This window comes from Diadema antillarum, unplaced genomic scaffold (assembly GCF_040938485.1).
Source record: "Diadema antillarum isolate AM-2024a unplaced genomic scaffold, OU_Dant_1.0 seq00000978_RagTag, whole genome shotgun sequence".
Classification (NCBI taxonomy): Eukaryota; Metazoa; Echinodermata; class Echinoidea; order Diadematoida; family Diadematidae; genus Diadema; species Diadema antillarum.
The window spans coordinates 343,807-363,099 of record NW_027271818.1 but is presented as its reverse complement, the minus strand read 5'-3'; the positions used below and the strand labels follow the sequence as shown (position 1 = coordinate 363,099).

The following is a 19,293-nucleotide window of genomic DNA, read 5'->3' as shown; positions in this document are numbered from 1 at the left end:
GGTGACCTATGTTTATATGGCCTGGTTACTTCCTTCTACTACACTGAACATACATTTTTGTACATGTACCACATTTTGTATACATCACACAACCGAACTACCGTCGGTGGGGGGAGGGGGGACCACGAGCTGTTTATCTTTTTTTTTTTTTCACTCATTTCAGAACCCGTAGCTCTTTAAATTGTTGCCAAAATTACCGAAAAAATCCCTTGTTCCTTCCTTATTTTGTTAATTAATTCCTGGACGAGAAAGTCTCTCCAAAATTTTCATTCTTATAATGAAAGTTAGAATATTATTGAAGACACACACAGCCTACCATAACTTTTAAATTGATCTTAAAGGGACTGTACAGCAATGGTTCAGGTGAAGATTCACGTTTGTAACATTGTTTTGAGAGATATGAAAAACCTCTTATGAAATATGAAAGAGCCTGTAATTACAAGAAGGATTCAACATTTATTTGATGAAAATTGGCCTTGTAATGGCTGAGATCTATCGAAAAAGGCGATTGTAATAAAATTGACAGGCCACAACTTTTATTAGGATCTCTCGTTTTTAGATATCTCGGTCATTTCAAAACCGATTATCATCAAATATAGACTTTTGATTCCCCTTAGAATTGTATGCTCTTTAACATCTATCACAGAGTGGTTTCTAAATATCTCAAAAAGTTACAAGCTGAATCCTCACCTCAACCAGCACCGCACTGCAACGTTCAGTCCCTTTAAATTTCAAGATTGACTTAAATTCTTTATGAAACATCCCCCTTAGTGTATGTATGACATTATGAGGTCGACCAACTCTAGCCACCCAAAACTTCCCCCACACCTCATACTGCATGTTGACCCCTCCCCCTCTTTCGATTGTGAGGACTTAATTAGCATTGTGTGACGGATGTCCTTGCAAAAATCAGTGTTCTAATGACCCCTCCACCACTTCATTTCCTCCCCTAGGCACCTATACTGTGTGGGGTGTGATAGGTGGGGGGGGGGGGGGGGGGGGGGGGGGGGCAAGGGTGAGGCCCAGTAGGTGAGGCCCCTGTAAAAATAATGACAGGCCCTATAGGAGTTCTGGGGCATAGTACAGAAGTCCAGTCTTTTTCCGATGATAGCGTGATATCCCTTAAACTTGAAAACTTGGCTTTCATTTCTTCATGAACAAGTTTTATCTCCATATCTGAACCTGTCCTAGATAAAGTTCTGCATTGTGTTTGATTCTTTCATCCTTTCTGCACGACCACCTTTTCTGTATCAAGAACCTTGACCTACATTTGTAGCATCTGCGCTTGTAAATCCCACTTGGTAAATTCTCTCTGCGTCCTACATGTGAATTTCTGCCTCTTTACTAGAATAAAATGAAACAGAATAAAACAGTGCACGACTGTGAGACATAAATGGTAATCATACACTCCTAGTGTAGGATCTAAGTTTGTATCTTTGGGTGATCGGATGATTTGCAGATGTGAATAAAAGTCATATTTGTATCTATGCTCTCCGTGATTAACAAACCCCTCTCACCATAACACAAACCCACCAAAAGACACAAACACAAACACACACATACTAGTTCACACTGGCACATATTGATAGGCACACACCAAATACACATGGAAAAAAAGCTTCCTGTGCTGTAAAGTTAGTACAGCTCATTGTCCCCATCTGACCTGTTATATATATGTATGTATGTATTTCTTTGATGCCTATCATACTAGTACATTGTACATGTATCTGTAAATGGTCAGGTATGTTTTACAAGACTGGATGACGAAAATAAATTGAGCCAAAATACAGAAAAAAAAATACAGAGTATTAGATTTCAAACTACATGTACACTTTTTTCATTTTTAAAATCCTCTCATACTAACAAAATATCATCATATCTGTGTTGATAATAACGGTGTTCACCTTTATAATCAAACATGTTGACATTCTAATACACATAGTATAAGTGTATCCCTAATTGAAACATGTAAATCAAAATCTTGTATGTTATTGTTTCATCTAAATACAAAGAGCTAAAGATGACAAAAGAAAAAAGAAAGAAGAACCAAAAATTTTTTAAGGAAGAAAGAAAGATGCTTCAGATGATTTGTGTTGTCATCGTATCTGTAAGAGTGGGTATTTTTCGCGCGAGTAATTTTTTGCGCTCGGCCGAGTAAGATGAATTTTACGTGTTTTTTAATTCTGCGGAATCAATACATTAAATCATGGTACATATTTGTGTGCTTTGCACATAAATAATGACATTAAATAATTGATATTTTTAGAGCACCTTTTCCACTGGATACAAAGTGCTATGAGATGTTATTCCTGGTCACCATAGGAGATAAAATGTACATGTATACAAATTACCAGGCAGTGACAATACAAATCCAGTGCATATACATGTATTTATAGGGATATCAAAATAAGTAGCCTAGTAGGTCTTCAAATTTTGTTTGAGGTGATCCAGTTTTGGTGATGATTTCAGAAGAGGAGCATTTTGTGCCAATTCCTGGTTGCACTAAATGCGCAAAAATTTCCACCTTTACAGTACAGTATTCTCTGCACATTCACTTTCTCATCATATCATAGATTGATGATCAGCCAATAAAGAAGAGGCAAGAACATTTTTTCTTTTGTTTTTTACTGGAAAATTTATTTACACATTATACATTGAGATTTACATGTATTTACAGCCACACCAGTATCAATAAATGATATCTACAAACTGTGCTAAAACCAGATGGATTCAACCATTCAGTTGGGGGGGGGGGGGGGGAGGGGATGGCATGAGGACAGTGCCCTAACCTTATCTCAACTTGCTTTGCCCTTTTTTTTTTAATTATCATGATTTATTCTCATTTTGTCCTGCTGTGCTCAGAGCTCTTGACAATGCATCTGTACTGATATACCCGTTTCTTGGAGGTCAGATAATCACCTTAATATTGGTAAACTACATTTACAGTACAGCTGTATTCTTATTGTTGGAGTTGCAGATGAAATAAGGTACATTGTACAAGGTACACTGTATACATTCAACCTTGCCTGGGCCTATCTCTTCTGGGCCCTGTTTCATAAAACTTATTAAAAACAAGTTACGCTAATTGTTATAAGCTACTGAAATCCTTGCATCTGATTGGCTGAGCGCAAATTTTTCATAGATATGTGGCAGGTTTATAACAGGTTTTATGAAACGGGACCCTGGTGTATTAAAAACAAAACAAAAATCACTCTGCAGATTTCCAAAACCATCCATTATCAAGAGATAAGACACATTATGTACGGGAGCAATAAAACAACACCATAAAATAAAAATCAAAACACATAACTATTCAAGCTGCAACAATGAAATCACAATGTACAATGATTTGAGATATGAAGTATGCAGCTTATTAAATCTACAGCATACAATTAGCATATTTCAAACTTTTGATTGTGTAATAATGGTAGCACCACCAGGTTTCTCATTCTACAACCAACTTGCACTACCAATAATTACGAGGTTTCTCAGCAATAATGTGTCTGATTTAATAAAAGTATTAAAGGGGACGACTAGTAACTGATCAGTGGGAATGCTGGGGGATGATTGTTCCAATTCTTGTGGGATTCATTTAAGAGTACATTATATATCTATTGTTGTGTGAAAATTATTTGCGTCAGAACGGTCTCATATTCAAGTAATGTGCAGTTTAATGCCCCGTCACTGTACAGGCATGCTAACCTGGAAACATTAAACCACACATTACTTGAATATGAGACCATTCTGAAGCAAATAATTTTCACATTTAACAATAGATACATAATGTACTCGAATCCCACAAGGATTTGAAGAATCATCCCCAAGCATATCCACTGATTCCCTCTGATCAGTTACTAGCCATCCCCTTTAAAGTGGCAAGGCAGATTTAAAAATAAAAATAATGTTTTGTAAAGAAAACAAAATAATTGCTGTGGTGACTCTCAATTTGCTGTTTACCTCTACCCCTCACCCCATAAAAGAACCTTTGCTCCCCATCCACTCTCTCCTGCCCCCAAAAGAACCTTTTCTCATCCCTGTTCCTCAAGAGACGCCTCCCCCTTCCACTGGTCGTCAAGGAAACGAACTGCACGGACATCTCACCGCTGCAAATCATCCACTTCTGATGGGGTTGATGCGACATTGTTGACCTCGAGTCTGACGTCGACTGGAGAGGAGGAGATGAACAAGAGAGGGCGGCAGAGCAACAAATGAAGAACACTTCTAAAGCACTGTGCTCAGGAGGTAGCTACTACAAAAAAAAAAGACTAATAAAGCAAAACTACTCAAAAAGGGTTGTTGCATTAATTTTTAAAAAATGAAGAGGACGGGAGGGGAATTTACTTCAGAACAACCATCAGATGTATGTATTCATTCACATATTTTTCATTCAATATGAACATTTACAGTGTATATTTGTAATCATTGTGCATTCTCCTTTTTTTTCCATTGATTGATGGGGAGGTTGAGTGTCTTTGAGTGGCCTGGCTAACAAACAAACAAACAAACAAACAAGCTTTGATTCATTGCAAAAGAAGATTCATAGTTGTTCAGAAGGGTCTACAGTTGCTTTTGCATAGCATAAGAAAGAAAAAGTGTGTGTAAGAGAGAGAATGTGCCAAGCGCAACTGGTCATAAATACAGCTCTATTTTGCAGAAAACAAAAATGCTTTGCATGACACGAGCAAAGAAAAGAAGCATATAATGACAAGAATTCTTTTTTTTTTTAGTTGCGCATGTTTTAAAACTTGCACATATTAAGCACGCTAAATCATACACTCTGTCAAAAAGATATCAAAAGATTTTATTGTTTTTGAATGATAAAAACAAAGAATACTTTAAATAAATCTCATAAAATAGTATAGCTGGCAGTTCTGCATAAATGACCAAATTTTCTTCAATAAGGGGTGGGGGGGGGACAGGAATAATGTCTCAACAGGGATAAACTGGCAGCCATTCACACACATGCTAGAGCTGTTGGGATAGTTGCTTGTGGTTAACTGCAAACACACAATGAAGAAAGTGTAAGAAGAAAATTAATGCAGAGAGGTATAAAGACCAAATGAAAATAAGAAGAAAACAGCAGGCACAGCAGAACAGTAGAAGGGCATGGCATTTCAGAAAAAAAAAAGTGTGCTCAGCGAATGAATGAAGGTGATGGTGAAGGTCAGAGGTTAAAGGTGATGAAGTATGCCAACGGGAAGGTGTTTAGAAAACATTGGGATGAAAAAGAAAGAAAGAGAGAAGAGAAGTGATTTTAATCAAACCATGTTTCATTTTGTTGTTTAATTTAATTGAGGGACAAAATTTCCTGTTCTGTTATCATTATTAAACACTTATACAAACAATAATATACACTCTGTCATGTTCTGATGTCATCATCAAGTGGTGCTTCACTGGCATTCTTCTCGATAATGATCAGAATTTGGAAGATGTTTCTAGACTTTTCATCACCGAAGTGAAAAAAAAAAAAATACCTGCAGATGACTGCGTGGCATGGCAGCTTACAATCAATGGTGAATTTGGCAATTTACAACTTACATGTAACCCTGCTATTGTAACAGAACTGCCACACTGTGTAAGATGTCAGTGGCTTTTACAGAAATGGTATCTGGGGGATTTACAGTTGTAAGTTCAACATCACTTCATGTTCATGCTGACTTAAATGGGGTAAGATCCATCCAGATATCACATTGCCTTGCATGAAATCACATAAAATATTACTTATCTTTACTTTGTCTAAAATATTTTTGGGAACAGAGAGAACTAATCCATTGAGGAGGATATATCTTGTACATAACAATCTAATCATATACACTGTACCAAAAAGAAGTCTGAAGAAAGTTTTTCTCACAGTGAAGAATGAGAGTTGGTGAACTTTTGTGTACAAACCAAATGGAGAGCTTCTCAACAACTCAATGACAAAACTTTGCCTACTCTCTATATTTGTAAAATTCATAACTTTTTTTCATATGTCTGATTTTTTTTCTCTAAAATTTCCCTTATTTTGACATTTCTGTTTATATACAAAGCAACGTAATATCAGAATGGAAATTCCCTTTAACAAATAGACGAGAGGGAAATCAAACAAACGGAACTAAAGCAGTTTCACTATAGTTAGACATACATTAAGACAGTTAATGAAATAGTACTGACTGAAACCATGTTATGCAAATTAGATGAAGCAATGGCGTGCCAGGGTAATTACCTCACAATGTGTGCATTGGTTGCACAACCACGACTACCTCAATGTGTGTATGATCTTGAATGAAACTTCATTTTTTTTTTTTTACATTCCATTGGCTTTATGTTTTTAAATCAATTCTATCAGTGGTGCCAATCTGATCATGTTGATCAAACAAAGACCTGAACAAGTAGTGGCACTTCAATACGTGAGTAAATACATAATGCTCCATGTCCGACACATGCGGGAGAACGTAATTGTAAGTGGTATCAGATAACACAAGACATGGGGCACTAATCTGAAGCATGCTGCATGCTCATTCAGCAATCCAAGGGTACAGTTGAAAGAAGAGCACAGCTTAGAGTAGACAAAGTGTGTTACGAAATACATGTACTATGATTTTGTGATGGCAAATGTGCTGTGCTGTCGAGTATTCAGCAATCCAAGGGTACGGTTGAAAGAAGAGCACAGCTTAGAGTGGACAAAGTGTGTTACGAAATACATACTACAGTTGAACCTCTCGTATCCGGACAAGTCGGGACCGGGGCTCATCCGGATAAGGGATTTGGCCGGATACGGGAGACTCAATGCTTTATACATGTACATATACATACACGTGTACTGATGTAGCCCATTGTAGTACCACATGTAGTAATGTGTATACTGCAACCTTTTCATTGTTACATTTGGGGATGTTTCGGGATGTTGAAATGTCTGAAATTAAGCGATTTGGAAGGAAATTTCATGCAATGTATGTTAATCATATTGGAAGTAATATGTAATTCATGTGTGTTTGGGTAGGAGTTCTCAAGGAGTTGGGAATCCCCCTTTCTTCCCGTAATTATTTTAAAAAAATCACAGCGAGATTGCGTCCGGATAATAGAGAGATCCGGATAAAGGGAGGCCGGATAATAGAGGTTCAACTGTACTATGATTTTGTGATGGCAAATGTGCCGTGCTGTCGAGTATTCCCACACAGAACAGAGAGTTCACATCTAAGTTGTGTCTGCAGTTCTGTCAATGTACTATCAACAGATTTAGTCCAGTAGGTTGGGGGGGGGGGGGGGGGGGGGGGACTGACTTTCAATGTCACCTTGATGGCGTACTGTAAGATCATTATCAGAGAGAGTAAACAAACTTGAGTGGGGACAGCAGAATACCAACTCACAGCTTCCCATTTCTTTTTTCTTTATTTATTTATCTATATATATATATATATATAAACAGGGCTCGACACTAACGGTGGCCCGGTGGCCCGGGGCCACCAAAAATGAAAGTCGGGCCACCAAATTTCAGAAAAGGGCAAATTTGGTGGCCCACCTCGGGCCACCAAAATTTATTGAAAAGTGTGTCAATAAATTCGTAACTTTTTGCGCCGGAAATGCATAAATGCATGCAGTTAGTGTGCGACTTATCAAAAAAAAGGATGGACTTTTATCAATGGTTTTTTTTTTTTGGGGGGGGGGGGGGTGGAGGGGCACCAAATTTTTCTCTCGGGCCACCCAAAATTTGAAATTGATGATTTTGGTGGCCCCATCGGGCCACCGAAAAATAAAGTTAGTGTCGAGCCCTGATAAATTTATCTATTCATTTATTTATCAATCTATTAATCAATATATTTATTTATGTATTTATTTATCTATCTATATATTTATTTCCAAACTGATTGGGTCACACTCAAAAATTTCACAGAATAGCAGGTCAGTCAATCACCTCTTTTGTGAGACATCTTTCGAGTGTTATTCCACACCATTTTTGTTGTCAACTTAAGTAAGCAGATTGATATACAGTGCACTCCCGTTATAACAAACACAGTTACAGTGCATATCGAAATTTCGATTCAATGAAAGAAAATAGCCAGTCCCGAGGACTTCATTACAACGGGAGTCTACTGTACGATGAAGAGAATACAGGATGATAAGACTTTAATCACAGCAGAACCCCCCCAAATAAACAAAAAAAACAAAAACAAAAACAAAAACAAAAACAAAACAAAACTATAAGAAGGATATAAAAGTTTAAACTTTCACGATTTCAATGAACAGCCATACTGATCAGAACCTCACATGTGTAAATCGCAAGAGATAATAATGTCAACTAGAAAGACTCAAGCTCCATAACATCTTTCAGGAGTAATCTAATATCCTATTTGTTTAGCAGTGCGTTTTGAAGACAGACTTTTATGTCTCCTTTTTCATCTTCTTCTATTATGTTGTATGTATTCTCAGTCTTTTTGCTTTGATGTAAAGCGCCCTGAGCATTTAATCAGAGTGGAGAATGGCGCTATAGAAATTGTATGTACTATTATTATTATCACCTCACAACTACAACCATTGGTTTGTGCACAATCACATAAGAGAAATCATGTTTTTGGTTCATAATTCTTCTTCGTCCACATCCCTTACCCCAAAGGAGCTGTCACCATTGCTTGGTTATTGCGAGACAACAGTACTTTGATGCCAAGGATATAACTTATAAATTCTTAAAGGGATGGCATACTTTTTTTTTCTCATTGTCTCACAAAAAACAAAAAAAAAGTTGGAAACCTAAAGCTTCATCTCAACAAAAACTATGAATCCCTTTAATATTGATTTTTATTGATTCTTACGTCAACAAGCAGAACTTGATAATTTTTTTGGTATTTAGTCCTTGGGAGATTTGACCTTCTTCAACATGCCTATGTGGTTAAACTTGTGTTGTGCAAACACATACAACACAAAAATCCTGCCACTCTCTTACTATCGTCCTGTTACTTAGCAAATTTAACTTTGGTGAAACCTCTTAAAGGGATATTTCAGATGATTTTCATAATTTCACATCATGTATTACATAAATCGACAAACTCCACATATAAATTTGTGGGATTTATTGTGGCTCTTGAGCAGAGAAACAATACTTTGAAAAACCTCAAACAAATTACACTGAACATAGATGATGACATAGGAGGTTCACATATTTCAACAAGGAAAAGTAGAAATTACGCGGTGCGTAATATACGTCCCCGCCGGAAGTAGCATTTTGTAGCAAAATGTACAATACAGGTCAAAAATCAAGGTCAAAGGTCAAAATTCTGTGTAGCAGTTTTGAAGCCCTCACCTGGTGCCATCACATAAAGCAAACGTAATCGAAATCGGGTTAGAAATGGCGAAGGAGTAGCATTTTGTAGCCATTGTACAATATAGGTAAAAAATCAAGGTCAAAGATCAAAGAAGTCAAAGATCAAAATTCTGTGTAGAAGATTCAAAGCTCCCACATAGTGCTATCATATAAAGCAAACAGAATCAAAATTGGCTCATAAATGACAGAGAAGTAGCAAATTGAAGATTTTGATCACACACGGACACACGGATGGACACACGGACACATGGACACACACACGTACGGAGCCGGTTTCATAGTCCCCTGCTCGAACTCGTTCGGCGGGGACAAAAATGTAGCAGTGTAATTTCATTACAATACCGCTTACTTGCAAATTCACCTGTGTATAATCTATGCATGCCTTCTCCTTTTGTTCTGATTCCTTGAGCCCTAACTCATGCATTCTTATGGTGACTCTGCCATGTCATCATCCTTGGTCATTGCAATTTGTTCTAAATTTTGAAAATATTATTATTGTTCATCTCAATTATCACAAATTCTAAAACTCTGTCCTCAGTACAACTCATTTATACATGTAGTTGTTCAAATGCAAAAATCTGAAAATCATCCGAAGGTCTCCTTTAAGTTTTCCTTGTCTGTTTCTCCTCCTATTTCATATCAAAGCCAACTTGAAAATGATTTGGACGTGCATTTCAAGTCCTGCGATACATCTACTTTGAGACTTGGCGATGGTCACTCTCCTATCAAGAGGGCCATCTGGAGAATGTCGGAGGCAGAACAAAGTGGGTCAGTTGCTTCCACCCCAATGCTGTCGCATACTTGGCTCCACTCCTCACAATTTACTGGTAGGTAGGTAGTTATAATATCGGTAGGTAGGGCATGTCCAAGGATTCATTTAAGGAAGATCTATCAAAAACAGGCACACAATCTGGTGCAGGGCTACTTTAAAGGAGACCTCCGGATGATTTTCAGACTTACATTTGAACAAGCATTTGAATTAGTTATACTGAGTACAGGGCATCACAATTCATAATGATTGGAATGAATACTAATGTTTTCAAAGTTTATAACAAACTGCAATAAACAAGGATGATGACATGGCAGCCTCACCATAAGAGTGCATGAGATGGGGCTCAAGGAAGCAGAACAAAAGAAGAAGGTATGCATAGATTATACACGGGAGAACTTATTAAGCAGGCAGTATTGTAATGGAATTACACGGCTACATTTCTGAAATATGTGAGCCTCCTATGTCATCATCGTTGTTCAGTGTAATTGGTTTCGGGTTCTTCAAACTATTGGTTTCTCTGCTGAAGAATCACAATAAATTCCACAAATCTATATATGGAGCTGTAGATTTATGAACTACATGATGTGAAATGATGAAAAATCATCAGGAATTCCCCTTTAATATAGAAAACACAAACAAATTAAAATGAAACAAAGGGTGGGGGCAGAGTTACTGAAGAGGGTCACTCGATACTCTTCTGAGTTCTCAAACGGACTACCGGAAGAGAGAAGAGTATGAATGACACGGCAACCCTATCTGAGTTGGGGATTTTATTCAAGCGTCATTCACGTAATGGATATCAGAGTAAAATACAAATCATGGGGGCCAAGCTCATTTCTGCTGGTACTTCACAGATTGCAAAATAAATGCAGACCACTGGATAAAGATCTCGTCATATTGATGACTCAGAGTCCCTGAACGCTGCTGAGGTCAGCAATATCACAAAATGCAAATCACAGAGTGGCCACAAGACTTGCTATCACACAATGCCAAGATCTGAGAGTTTGTAAATGTTATACGGTATATTCAAAGACATTATCAGCCAAAAGGGCAAGGCTCAAAAAGCTTTCCATACACTATTTAGCTTTCCACACGCTATTCTGTAGTGGTGCATCGTGAAATGGTAGCATGCATCAAACTTAAGGGGTGTAAAAAAATGATGGCTTATGATTGCTCCTTAGAAGGTGCATTGTAAATCACACAGAAAATGATTTTGTCTTATGTTTTGAGGTCGAGTGTTGGATGCATGTGTATGTGTGTGGTGTGGTAAGAGTCACAATGTATGTTCTGTTGTTGGTTTTTTTTTTCAGTTTTGTTCAACAAAAGACACGAAAATACCTGAGGAGAATAAATGAATTACTCTATTTTCCCCCTTTCCATATCGTCGCTGGGGTGACAAGACCTTGTATCTGCAATTTTGGTGAAAATGACTTTTTTTGATTAATGGTCAAACAATGGGTTAAGTGATGTCCTGGCCAAATCCCAACTGTCTTACTCCAAAAATGAAGCCACCACTGCATGTCACAGGAAAGGCTATCCCATTCGGTGTAGTGCTTTGGCTGCCATGTTTTTTGCCTAGAGCTCCTGAACATTTGACATTTTGTAGATGCGAGGTCTTGTTGCCCCAGCGACGATATATACTTAGTTAGCATGTGAGAAAGTCTGCATCATTTCTAAATTCAAACATACCTGGTATAATCTATGTACTTGATCAGAATACATCGTTGCCATCATTGGCATTTGTAATCATCCCCCATGGCATCCCCTGTTCCAACGGGATATTTGTCGAACAAGTGTGATGTTAGTCTGCATACAATAGTTGTTGCTATGTTGAGCAAGGTATCCAGTTGCCAAGAGCAACCATTTCCATGTACATGTACAAAAAGGCATGCACAGGTTTAGATTTTATTTTCAGGGAAGAACTTTTTGCATGCTTATGAAGAAAATAATGGCAGGCCACAGATGATGTAAGTGGAACAACCACTTTTTTTTTTTTCTCAGATTGGGTTATTTGCGAATCAATGTGTGTCATAGCATATGTGTCTCCGCAGCAACAAGAAACATATGCAGAAGAAAAACAGTCATTCATATTTTACCTCCAACTGCAGTTGCTGGTTGAATGTTATCCAGGCCCAGTTTCTTGGACGGCGAGGCTGTGCTGTCCTCAATACCCTCAATGTCAACTAAGGAATCATTAGGTGTTTCTTGAGCTGGAAAATGGGAAAATGTGAAATTCAGTGAAGAACACAACTTTTCTTCCATGCAAAAGTCCCTGTGCATCTGAAATTACGAACACAACAGCACTGCTCAGACTGATCATAGCTATTGTCTGCATGAATATTGTGATACCCGCATTCTTGTATACCAATCACATACCAATGTACACTCATATTGACTGAGATTATGACTTTATCATGGCATTCAAAATTTTCTCACGACTTCAGCCATCCGATAGCTTGAGATGGGTAGTTTAGTAGACTCCTGTTATACCAAAGTCCTCAGGACCAGCAGTTTTCTTTTGTTATTTCGAAATGTGGTTACATATCATATAAACAATAACAGATATAAAGTGGATAATGTTGCAGCCTGAGTTTTACTTCGTTGCAACCGGAATTTCATTATAACCATGTTCACTGTAACAGGAGCACACTGTAATACACATGTCAAGAAAACAAATTTTTGCAAATATGGGGTGCACACTGTGAACACAGCACCTCCTTGGATTATCGTAAAAGCAGAGGTAAAGAGGGATTTGGCATGATGTAGAATAGTTGCTATGATTACTACTACATGATCAAAAATATTCTTTTTAAAAAATCTCCTTCATTCTTACATCATTATCAAGTCCTCACCATAATCATTCTTGTTTGGAGTAAAAATATTGATGATGATGGTTGTGGAATTGATTATCATATCACTGGTAATAGTCATACTACTACTACTACAGTACTACTACTTCTACTACTTCTACTACTACTACTACTACTACTACTACTACAGCTACTACTACTACTACTACTACTACTACTACTACTTCTTCTACTACTACAGCTACTACTACCGCTACTACTACTACTACATATGTATCACTACAACTTCTAATACTACTACTACTACTACTACTACCACCATCACTACTATTACACAATAATAATACACCATGTATGTAAATTAAGTAAATTATCATGACTATCACTGCCCCTCACCATGCTTCTGTTTCTTGGCGGGAGGTTCATCTTTTGAAGAACGCTGGGTGGAGGGACTGGTAAGGAGCAGATCGGTGGAAGGATCTCGCTGTTTGTCACCTCCATCCGCCTTGTCTCCCGATTTCTTCCCCTGGCCGTCCAGCGACTTTCTCTTGATGGCCGCACGGATCTGAGACCTGAAAAAAAAAAATATATGGAGTTATGGATATCATCAAATGAGGGCAGAGGCATCAAAGACTTTTAAGATTCCTCTGAAAAAGACAATGGATATGAGGAATGAATGGCAGTAAAATATCAAAGAAAAACTGGATCCTACCTGGATTTTCCAGCACTGCTCTCACTATTCAAATTGAATGATTAATAATAATCATAATCAATGTCATTGGTGAGATGGTTACTCCATTACAGAGTGGAACACATTGCTCACGGCTTACAAGAGAAAACAAACAAACAAACAAACACTGAGAATGTGAAACAATATTTCTGTTGAAATGTGAATTTTCTTACATTTGTTTCCCCCTGCAAATGAAATTTTTAAGATAGCAACTTGGTTTATCAGGCTCTACCTCATGTCATCATAAAATGCTTACTAAATACCGATAAATGGATGAGAAAATAGGGCACTTCATATTAAGGCAAAGTCAGAAGAAGAGTACACAAAAAAGAACCAAAGGACACCAACATCCCTTGACAGTGTACTAACAAAGTCAAATTTGCATTGTGCAAGTGCACATGCATTCTTGCACTTGCCGTATGTGTGCATGTACAAAGTATTTTGCGCAGGTGTGAGTGACAGATTTGAATTGTCCACACCCTGCACTATATCTTCGCTGTGAAGATTAGAGACACATCCATACCTTCAAGCAGTGTTCCAATTATTTTCTGTGCATCAATATTAAATATTTTGTAAAATGATTTGAATTTCAAAGCCTTACCTAAATGGAATTAAATTTGAAATAAATACTGTTGAATAAGCCAGACCTAATCCAAATGAATCACTGTGTTGTAATCAACTTAATGATTTGTAAGTAATCTTTATAAACCTGTTGCAGTACATGAGCCAAATGTTGAAATGAGGGAAAAGAAACTGAATTGAACTTACACTGTCCTCGTCTTGATCACGTCACTGATCTTCTGAAGGTCATCCCCAAATTTTTTTATGGCTGTTCGCAGCATCTCCACTTCATCATCTGTCCATTTCCCACTAAAAGATAAAGAAAAAGAAGACACACACACACACACACACACAAAGTACAGGTAAAACAAAACATATAGGTAAAACAAAAGCATAGACTATGCACATATGCACATTGCAGAAGCATATTATTTATTGCCAAGTTTACTCACCTAATCAGTGCAATACTACTAAGGCAATACCAACCATAAATGTGGAATATCATGAAAATGAATCAATTTTTTTTTTCTTCAAAATTTGATCAGAATCAAGAATCTGAACAGATTTCAAATTTTACATGATCTAATACAACTCTATATTAAGAATGCAAAATATTTATTGTGAAGGGTTTGATATCCATTTGTGTCATGAAATGATGGTTATAAATGCAAAAATGTTGGCCTTTTTTTTTTTCACTTACAGACTTGTGTCTAAAAAAAAAGGTGGAAAAGTGAGCAAAGAAAATGGGATTCCATCGGGATTCGAACCCGAGACCTCCGGATTGCTAGACCGGATTGTCTAGCAATCCGGAGGTCTCGGGTTCGAATCCCGATGGAATCCCATTTTCTTTGCTCACTTTTCCACTAATAATTTATATTCTTTCTGGTCAGTTTATTCTGTCTTTATTTGTTTAAAAAAAAGGTGGTACAAAGACAGCACAAGTGAGTCAAGTGACGTAGTGTTGGGGAGAAATAATTATGATAAGTATTGTGTATTGCCAGCACTAATCTGACCATTGGTGATGGAACTCAAGCTCCATTGTTAAATCAATATGTAAAAGAGTATGTTAGACCTACAATTGCATTAGAGGTATCAACTATTGGCATCATCGCATACACCAAGGTTCTACCTCCCACACCAAAATTTGACCTTGCACAAAAGCATAGGTTTCTACATGTAGCAGGTGGTCAAATTTTGGATGGTGTTATGGTCAAATTATGGGCGACTTGCTATACTAGACAGCAAAGGGTAAATTGTAAAATGTAAGGTGGATGTTTGGAAGGTAACACCAGCGCAAGAATTTGCACCGAATGAACTTCTGGGGGGTGTTTCATCAACGCTTGTCAGCGCCGACAACTGTCGGCACTGACCAATTTCAGCAAAATCCTTGGTTTTGATTGGCTGAGATGCTCTGGTCACTGACTGTTACTATGGTGATTCAAGTTGTCAGCACCGACAAACGTTGATGAAACACCCCCCAGGTCACCCAATGTGTTCCCCAGCAAGCATGGGACACCAGCTGCAGGAGAACAACAGTCTAACGTTACAGTGTAAATCACATACTGTAGCTGGAAGTACCTCATTGGAGCCTGGTCAGAGGAGGGATACAGCTGCATGGTCAGTTCTCCTAGCTGGCTGAATGCTGCCCCGGCCGCCGAGAATATCTCGCCAACCTATGTACATTAGAATATCATAAAACAGCTTTGTAGAACATTAGATAGATCATATTACTATTAGATATCAGAAGACATTCTTTCCTGACGCAATTAAACTATGGAACTCTTTACCACCAAGTATAAGTAGAAGCACCTCTCTACAGTTCTTCAAACAGGGGGTAAACAGATTAGGCTTCGTTAAGCCTCTTCTGTCTTTTTTAATTGCACATATAGAATCTGTAGTGATCCTTTTACTCGCACTTTTCATCTGGGCACTTGACAAGCACAAGTACGATAATACGCCAACGGCGGTCTGTACTTTACTGGAAGAAGAAGAAGAAGAAGAAGAAGAAGATGATAAATCTGCAGTTATAGTATACTAACATTAGGCCCAGTATAAGGTTACACACAGAGATGCCAAGTTCAAAAAACTTTTATGAGTGAGATTTTTATGACTCGGCGTTCGCGCGCATGCGCACGCGAACGAGGAGGATGTCCCCCTCCCATGGTAGGGAGCTTTTTTTAAATTATTAGCTCTTAATGATGCGATCTGGTGCATATTTAAGTGACTATTTTTTACTAATTTTGAAAGGCACAAGGGAAATATACCTTCAATTGCAACTATCACTTTAATCCTTTGAGCTATGCTCCTTATTTTTGGCCCAAATTGCAGACTTCACCAGATGCATGAGAAAAATGGGTGCCATGCGTGTGATTGTGAGACAGACCCGAAATGCTTGAGTCTCACGCAGAATGCGTGAGACTTGGTAGCTCTGTTACACAGCCCAGTCGCTATAAATAGCGACCTCACACAGTGTCTGGTCAGGCTAGGCTCAGATCAGTACAAAAACTACTGAAGACAATGCAACAAAATCTAACATTACAATGTTTAGAAGTCTAATATGGATATTTCACTTTACAGATAATTTACCTCAGTCATATGCTGGAGTGTTGGCCTACTAACGTTAAAGATACTAACTAATGTTACGTCGTTAGTTTTAACGTTAGAAGGGTAACAACATGACAAGGTTAGGCCTATAACGTAGTTAGATAAATCCAACTTCACCCAGAGCACTTTTTATCGTGAGGGCGCTGTTCAGCAGCTGCAGACGTGTTTTCAACCTGCTTGCCTTCACTTACTTCACATTTTTTTTTGCATTTGATGTGTGGATTCGTCTTTCAACTTGAATTGTGTAACGGTTAACTGTAAGGTAGCCTGACCAGACACTGTGCTGCGCACAGGGTCTGACATGTGTTAGTGTTTCAACGTTGTAAACGACCGTCACTATTGACGGCAAAATCACATAAAATACCTTTTATTTTGTATGATTTTAAGAGTAATATAATTTGCAACACTAACCTACAGCGTATTTTCCTGATGGTTGAGTTGAATTCGGCGTTTTGTTGGTATCCAGACCTTATTGTTGAATTTTTCGGAGTAGATCGTGCGGTGGCGCATCTTTTCCTTCGAGAACTTCACAAAAATCAACAAACTACCACGCATGCGCATTCCGAAGTGGTTGCTTTTTATGTACGCCCGTGTGCCCGTGCGTTTCATGTGTTACGTAAAGCTTGTAGTAGATCCGCGCGTGCTGCACCGGCAATGATTTGACCTTTTTTAGTCGGGGTCATCCGACTATCTCATCACTTCCGCCCCGACTATCTACGTTGTAGTATACGAGAGTGAATGCCATTCATATAACATGCAGATGAGGAGTGAAGCAGTAAGGACGTTTACAGACCTGATTTCAGCCACAGATTTCGGTAAGTTTTTGACGTAATTAAACAAAAAATCGCATACCGATTATTGAATGATGGTCATAGATTACGATAATTCCTTATATTTTAGTTTTCCACGATTGATAAAGATATTCATGAAGGAAACAGTGAACCATAACAACGTCTGCGAAGGAATAGAGGTGCAGCCGCTGTCGCTTCGCGACAGCGGCTGCGTGTAACACTAACAATTAGTTACCTGTAAGGTACCTGTTCGCTGTTGTGCAAATACTCTTAGTCTTAACGCTATTATTATAGTTAACATTACTTATCCCGTTTTTTTATGCTCAGCCTGAGATCTGATGAAGTGATGTACATGTCATTAGACTCCTAATAAGTAATAGATTCTAACCGCTAACTGTTAACGTTAACGCTATTCTTCTTTTTTTTATCACGTATGAGAAAGATCTGTCTGTCCGGAGGAGTCCCTTTTTTCGGTGGGAAGCCCGACGCAGTCTCCGCGGAACATATCCCCAACGACCAGATAAATTACAGACTGATCTTTAAGTCAATAATGCTATTACTGTGACCGGCAACCCCGGCGCGGGGCGCTGTAACCAGTCGGTACGTGTACCGGGTCGCTGCTGCGGTTATGTGACCGGATACGCCATCGCCTTTCAACATAATACTCCTAACGCCGAACACGAAAGAAAGCTCGACACAATCACTGGATTTACTTACGCGTAAAAACAGCATAAGAATCCGATAACTAAGATAGAAACTAGTGTTAATATCATGTTACGGCCAGGTTGAACCAATAAACTACCACACGATTGTACTCTACCTTTCCAGCCGAACTCATTGTTTATCTGGTTTGTTGATCCACACGGGTCTAGAAATCAGCGCGGCTTTGGATTGCGTTGAGTTGGGCACTGGAAGTATGGGATGCCGACGATGTGGTACTCAGTGGTATTATTTAACGTCAGAAGTGTTTAGGATGTTACACAACAGGCGTAGTATGCAGTCCACTGAGTCAAGTGTTCATGAGCGTTCGCACAACGAAGAATTGCATAGGCCTATTTATGTTTCTGAAAAAAGGACAAAACAAAGCAATCAAATAGGCACCAGCATCAGTCATTTATTGTAACGAGTAGTGAATAATGAGGTTCATATGACTACTTATTTCAATGTCGAGTATTTCAAGTCGTCCCTTTGGGCATCAACCCCCCCCCCCCAAAAAAAAACAAACAAACAAACAAACAAACAAACAAACAAACAAACAAAAAACACATGATTTATGATTTTCATTGTTTTTCATTATCTTTCCACTAATTGCCTTCTTTCTTTCTTTCTTTCCTGAAATTCAGGGGCGTCACCAGCTTTTTTTCAAGGGGGGTGCGTTTTAATTTGACCCTAAATGTAACGAGATTTTTTGGACAGACATTTGGAATGAAGCTCTCAATCCCTAGACTTTTACTGTTTTTTGAGGGAAACCAAGCGGGGAAAGGGCACCGGCGTAGCTCGGATTTCATCTTTTTTTTGGGGGGGGGGAGGGGGTTAGTATGCGAGGGAGCGAGCGGGGGGGGGGTGGAAGTGCCTGTTGTCCCCCCCCCCCACCCCCTCCTCCCACGGTAAGAACTGAAATTGCATTTTTGATGTTGTAAATGCTGCAATTTGATGCATGTTTTGCTTGTTTTATCGACTTGAAACAGTCCCACTTGTTTAAGGTATAGCAGCTATTCTAATGTGGA

The 19,293-nt window shown here is 38.4% G+C and overlaps 1 protein-coding gene across 1 annotated transcript; it reads right to left on the bottom strand.

Moving 5' to 3' along the window:
• Positions 1-3,873: 3,873 nt before the first annotated feature.
• LOC139742068 (BPTF-associated chromatin complex component 1-like) lies at positions 3,874-16,766 on the bottom strand. The gene is made up of 6 exons (XM_071652628.1): positions 16,758-16,766; positions 15,750-15,844; positions 14,379-14,480; positions 13,277-13,452; positions 12,167-12,280; positions 3,874-4,165 (listed from the first exon to the last, which is right to left on the bottom strand). The coding sequence occupies exons 1-6, from the start codon at positions 16,764-16,766 to the stop codon at positions 4,098-4,100; spliced, it is 564 nt and encodes a 187-aa protein (XP_071508729.1). The 3' UTR covers positions 3,874-4,097.
• Positions 16,767-19,293: the final 2,527 nt, after the last annotated feature.

Bases quoted from the DNA above. Each gene is read 5' to 3' on its own strand.
- LOC139742068 (XM_071652628.1), bottom strand. The intron at 14,481-15,749 runs GTACTTCCAGCT...TTTATCTTTTAG, and splicing joins TCTGACCAGGCTCCAATGAG to TGGGAAATGGACAGATGATG. The intron at 13,453-14,378 runs GTAAGTTCAATT...TTTTTTTTTCAG, and splicing joins GTGATCAAGACGAGGACAGT to GTCTCAGATCCGTGCGGCCA.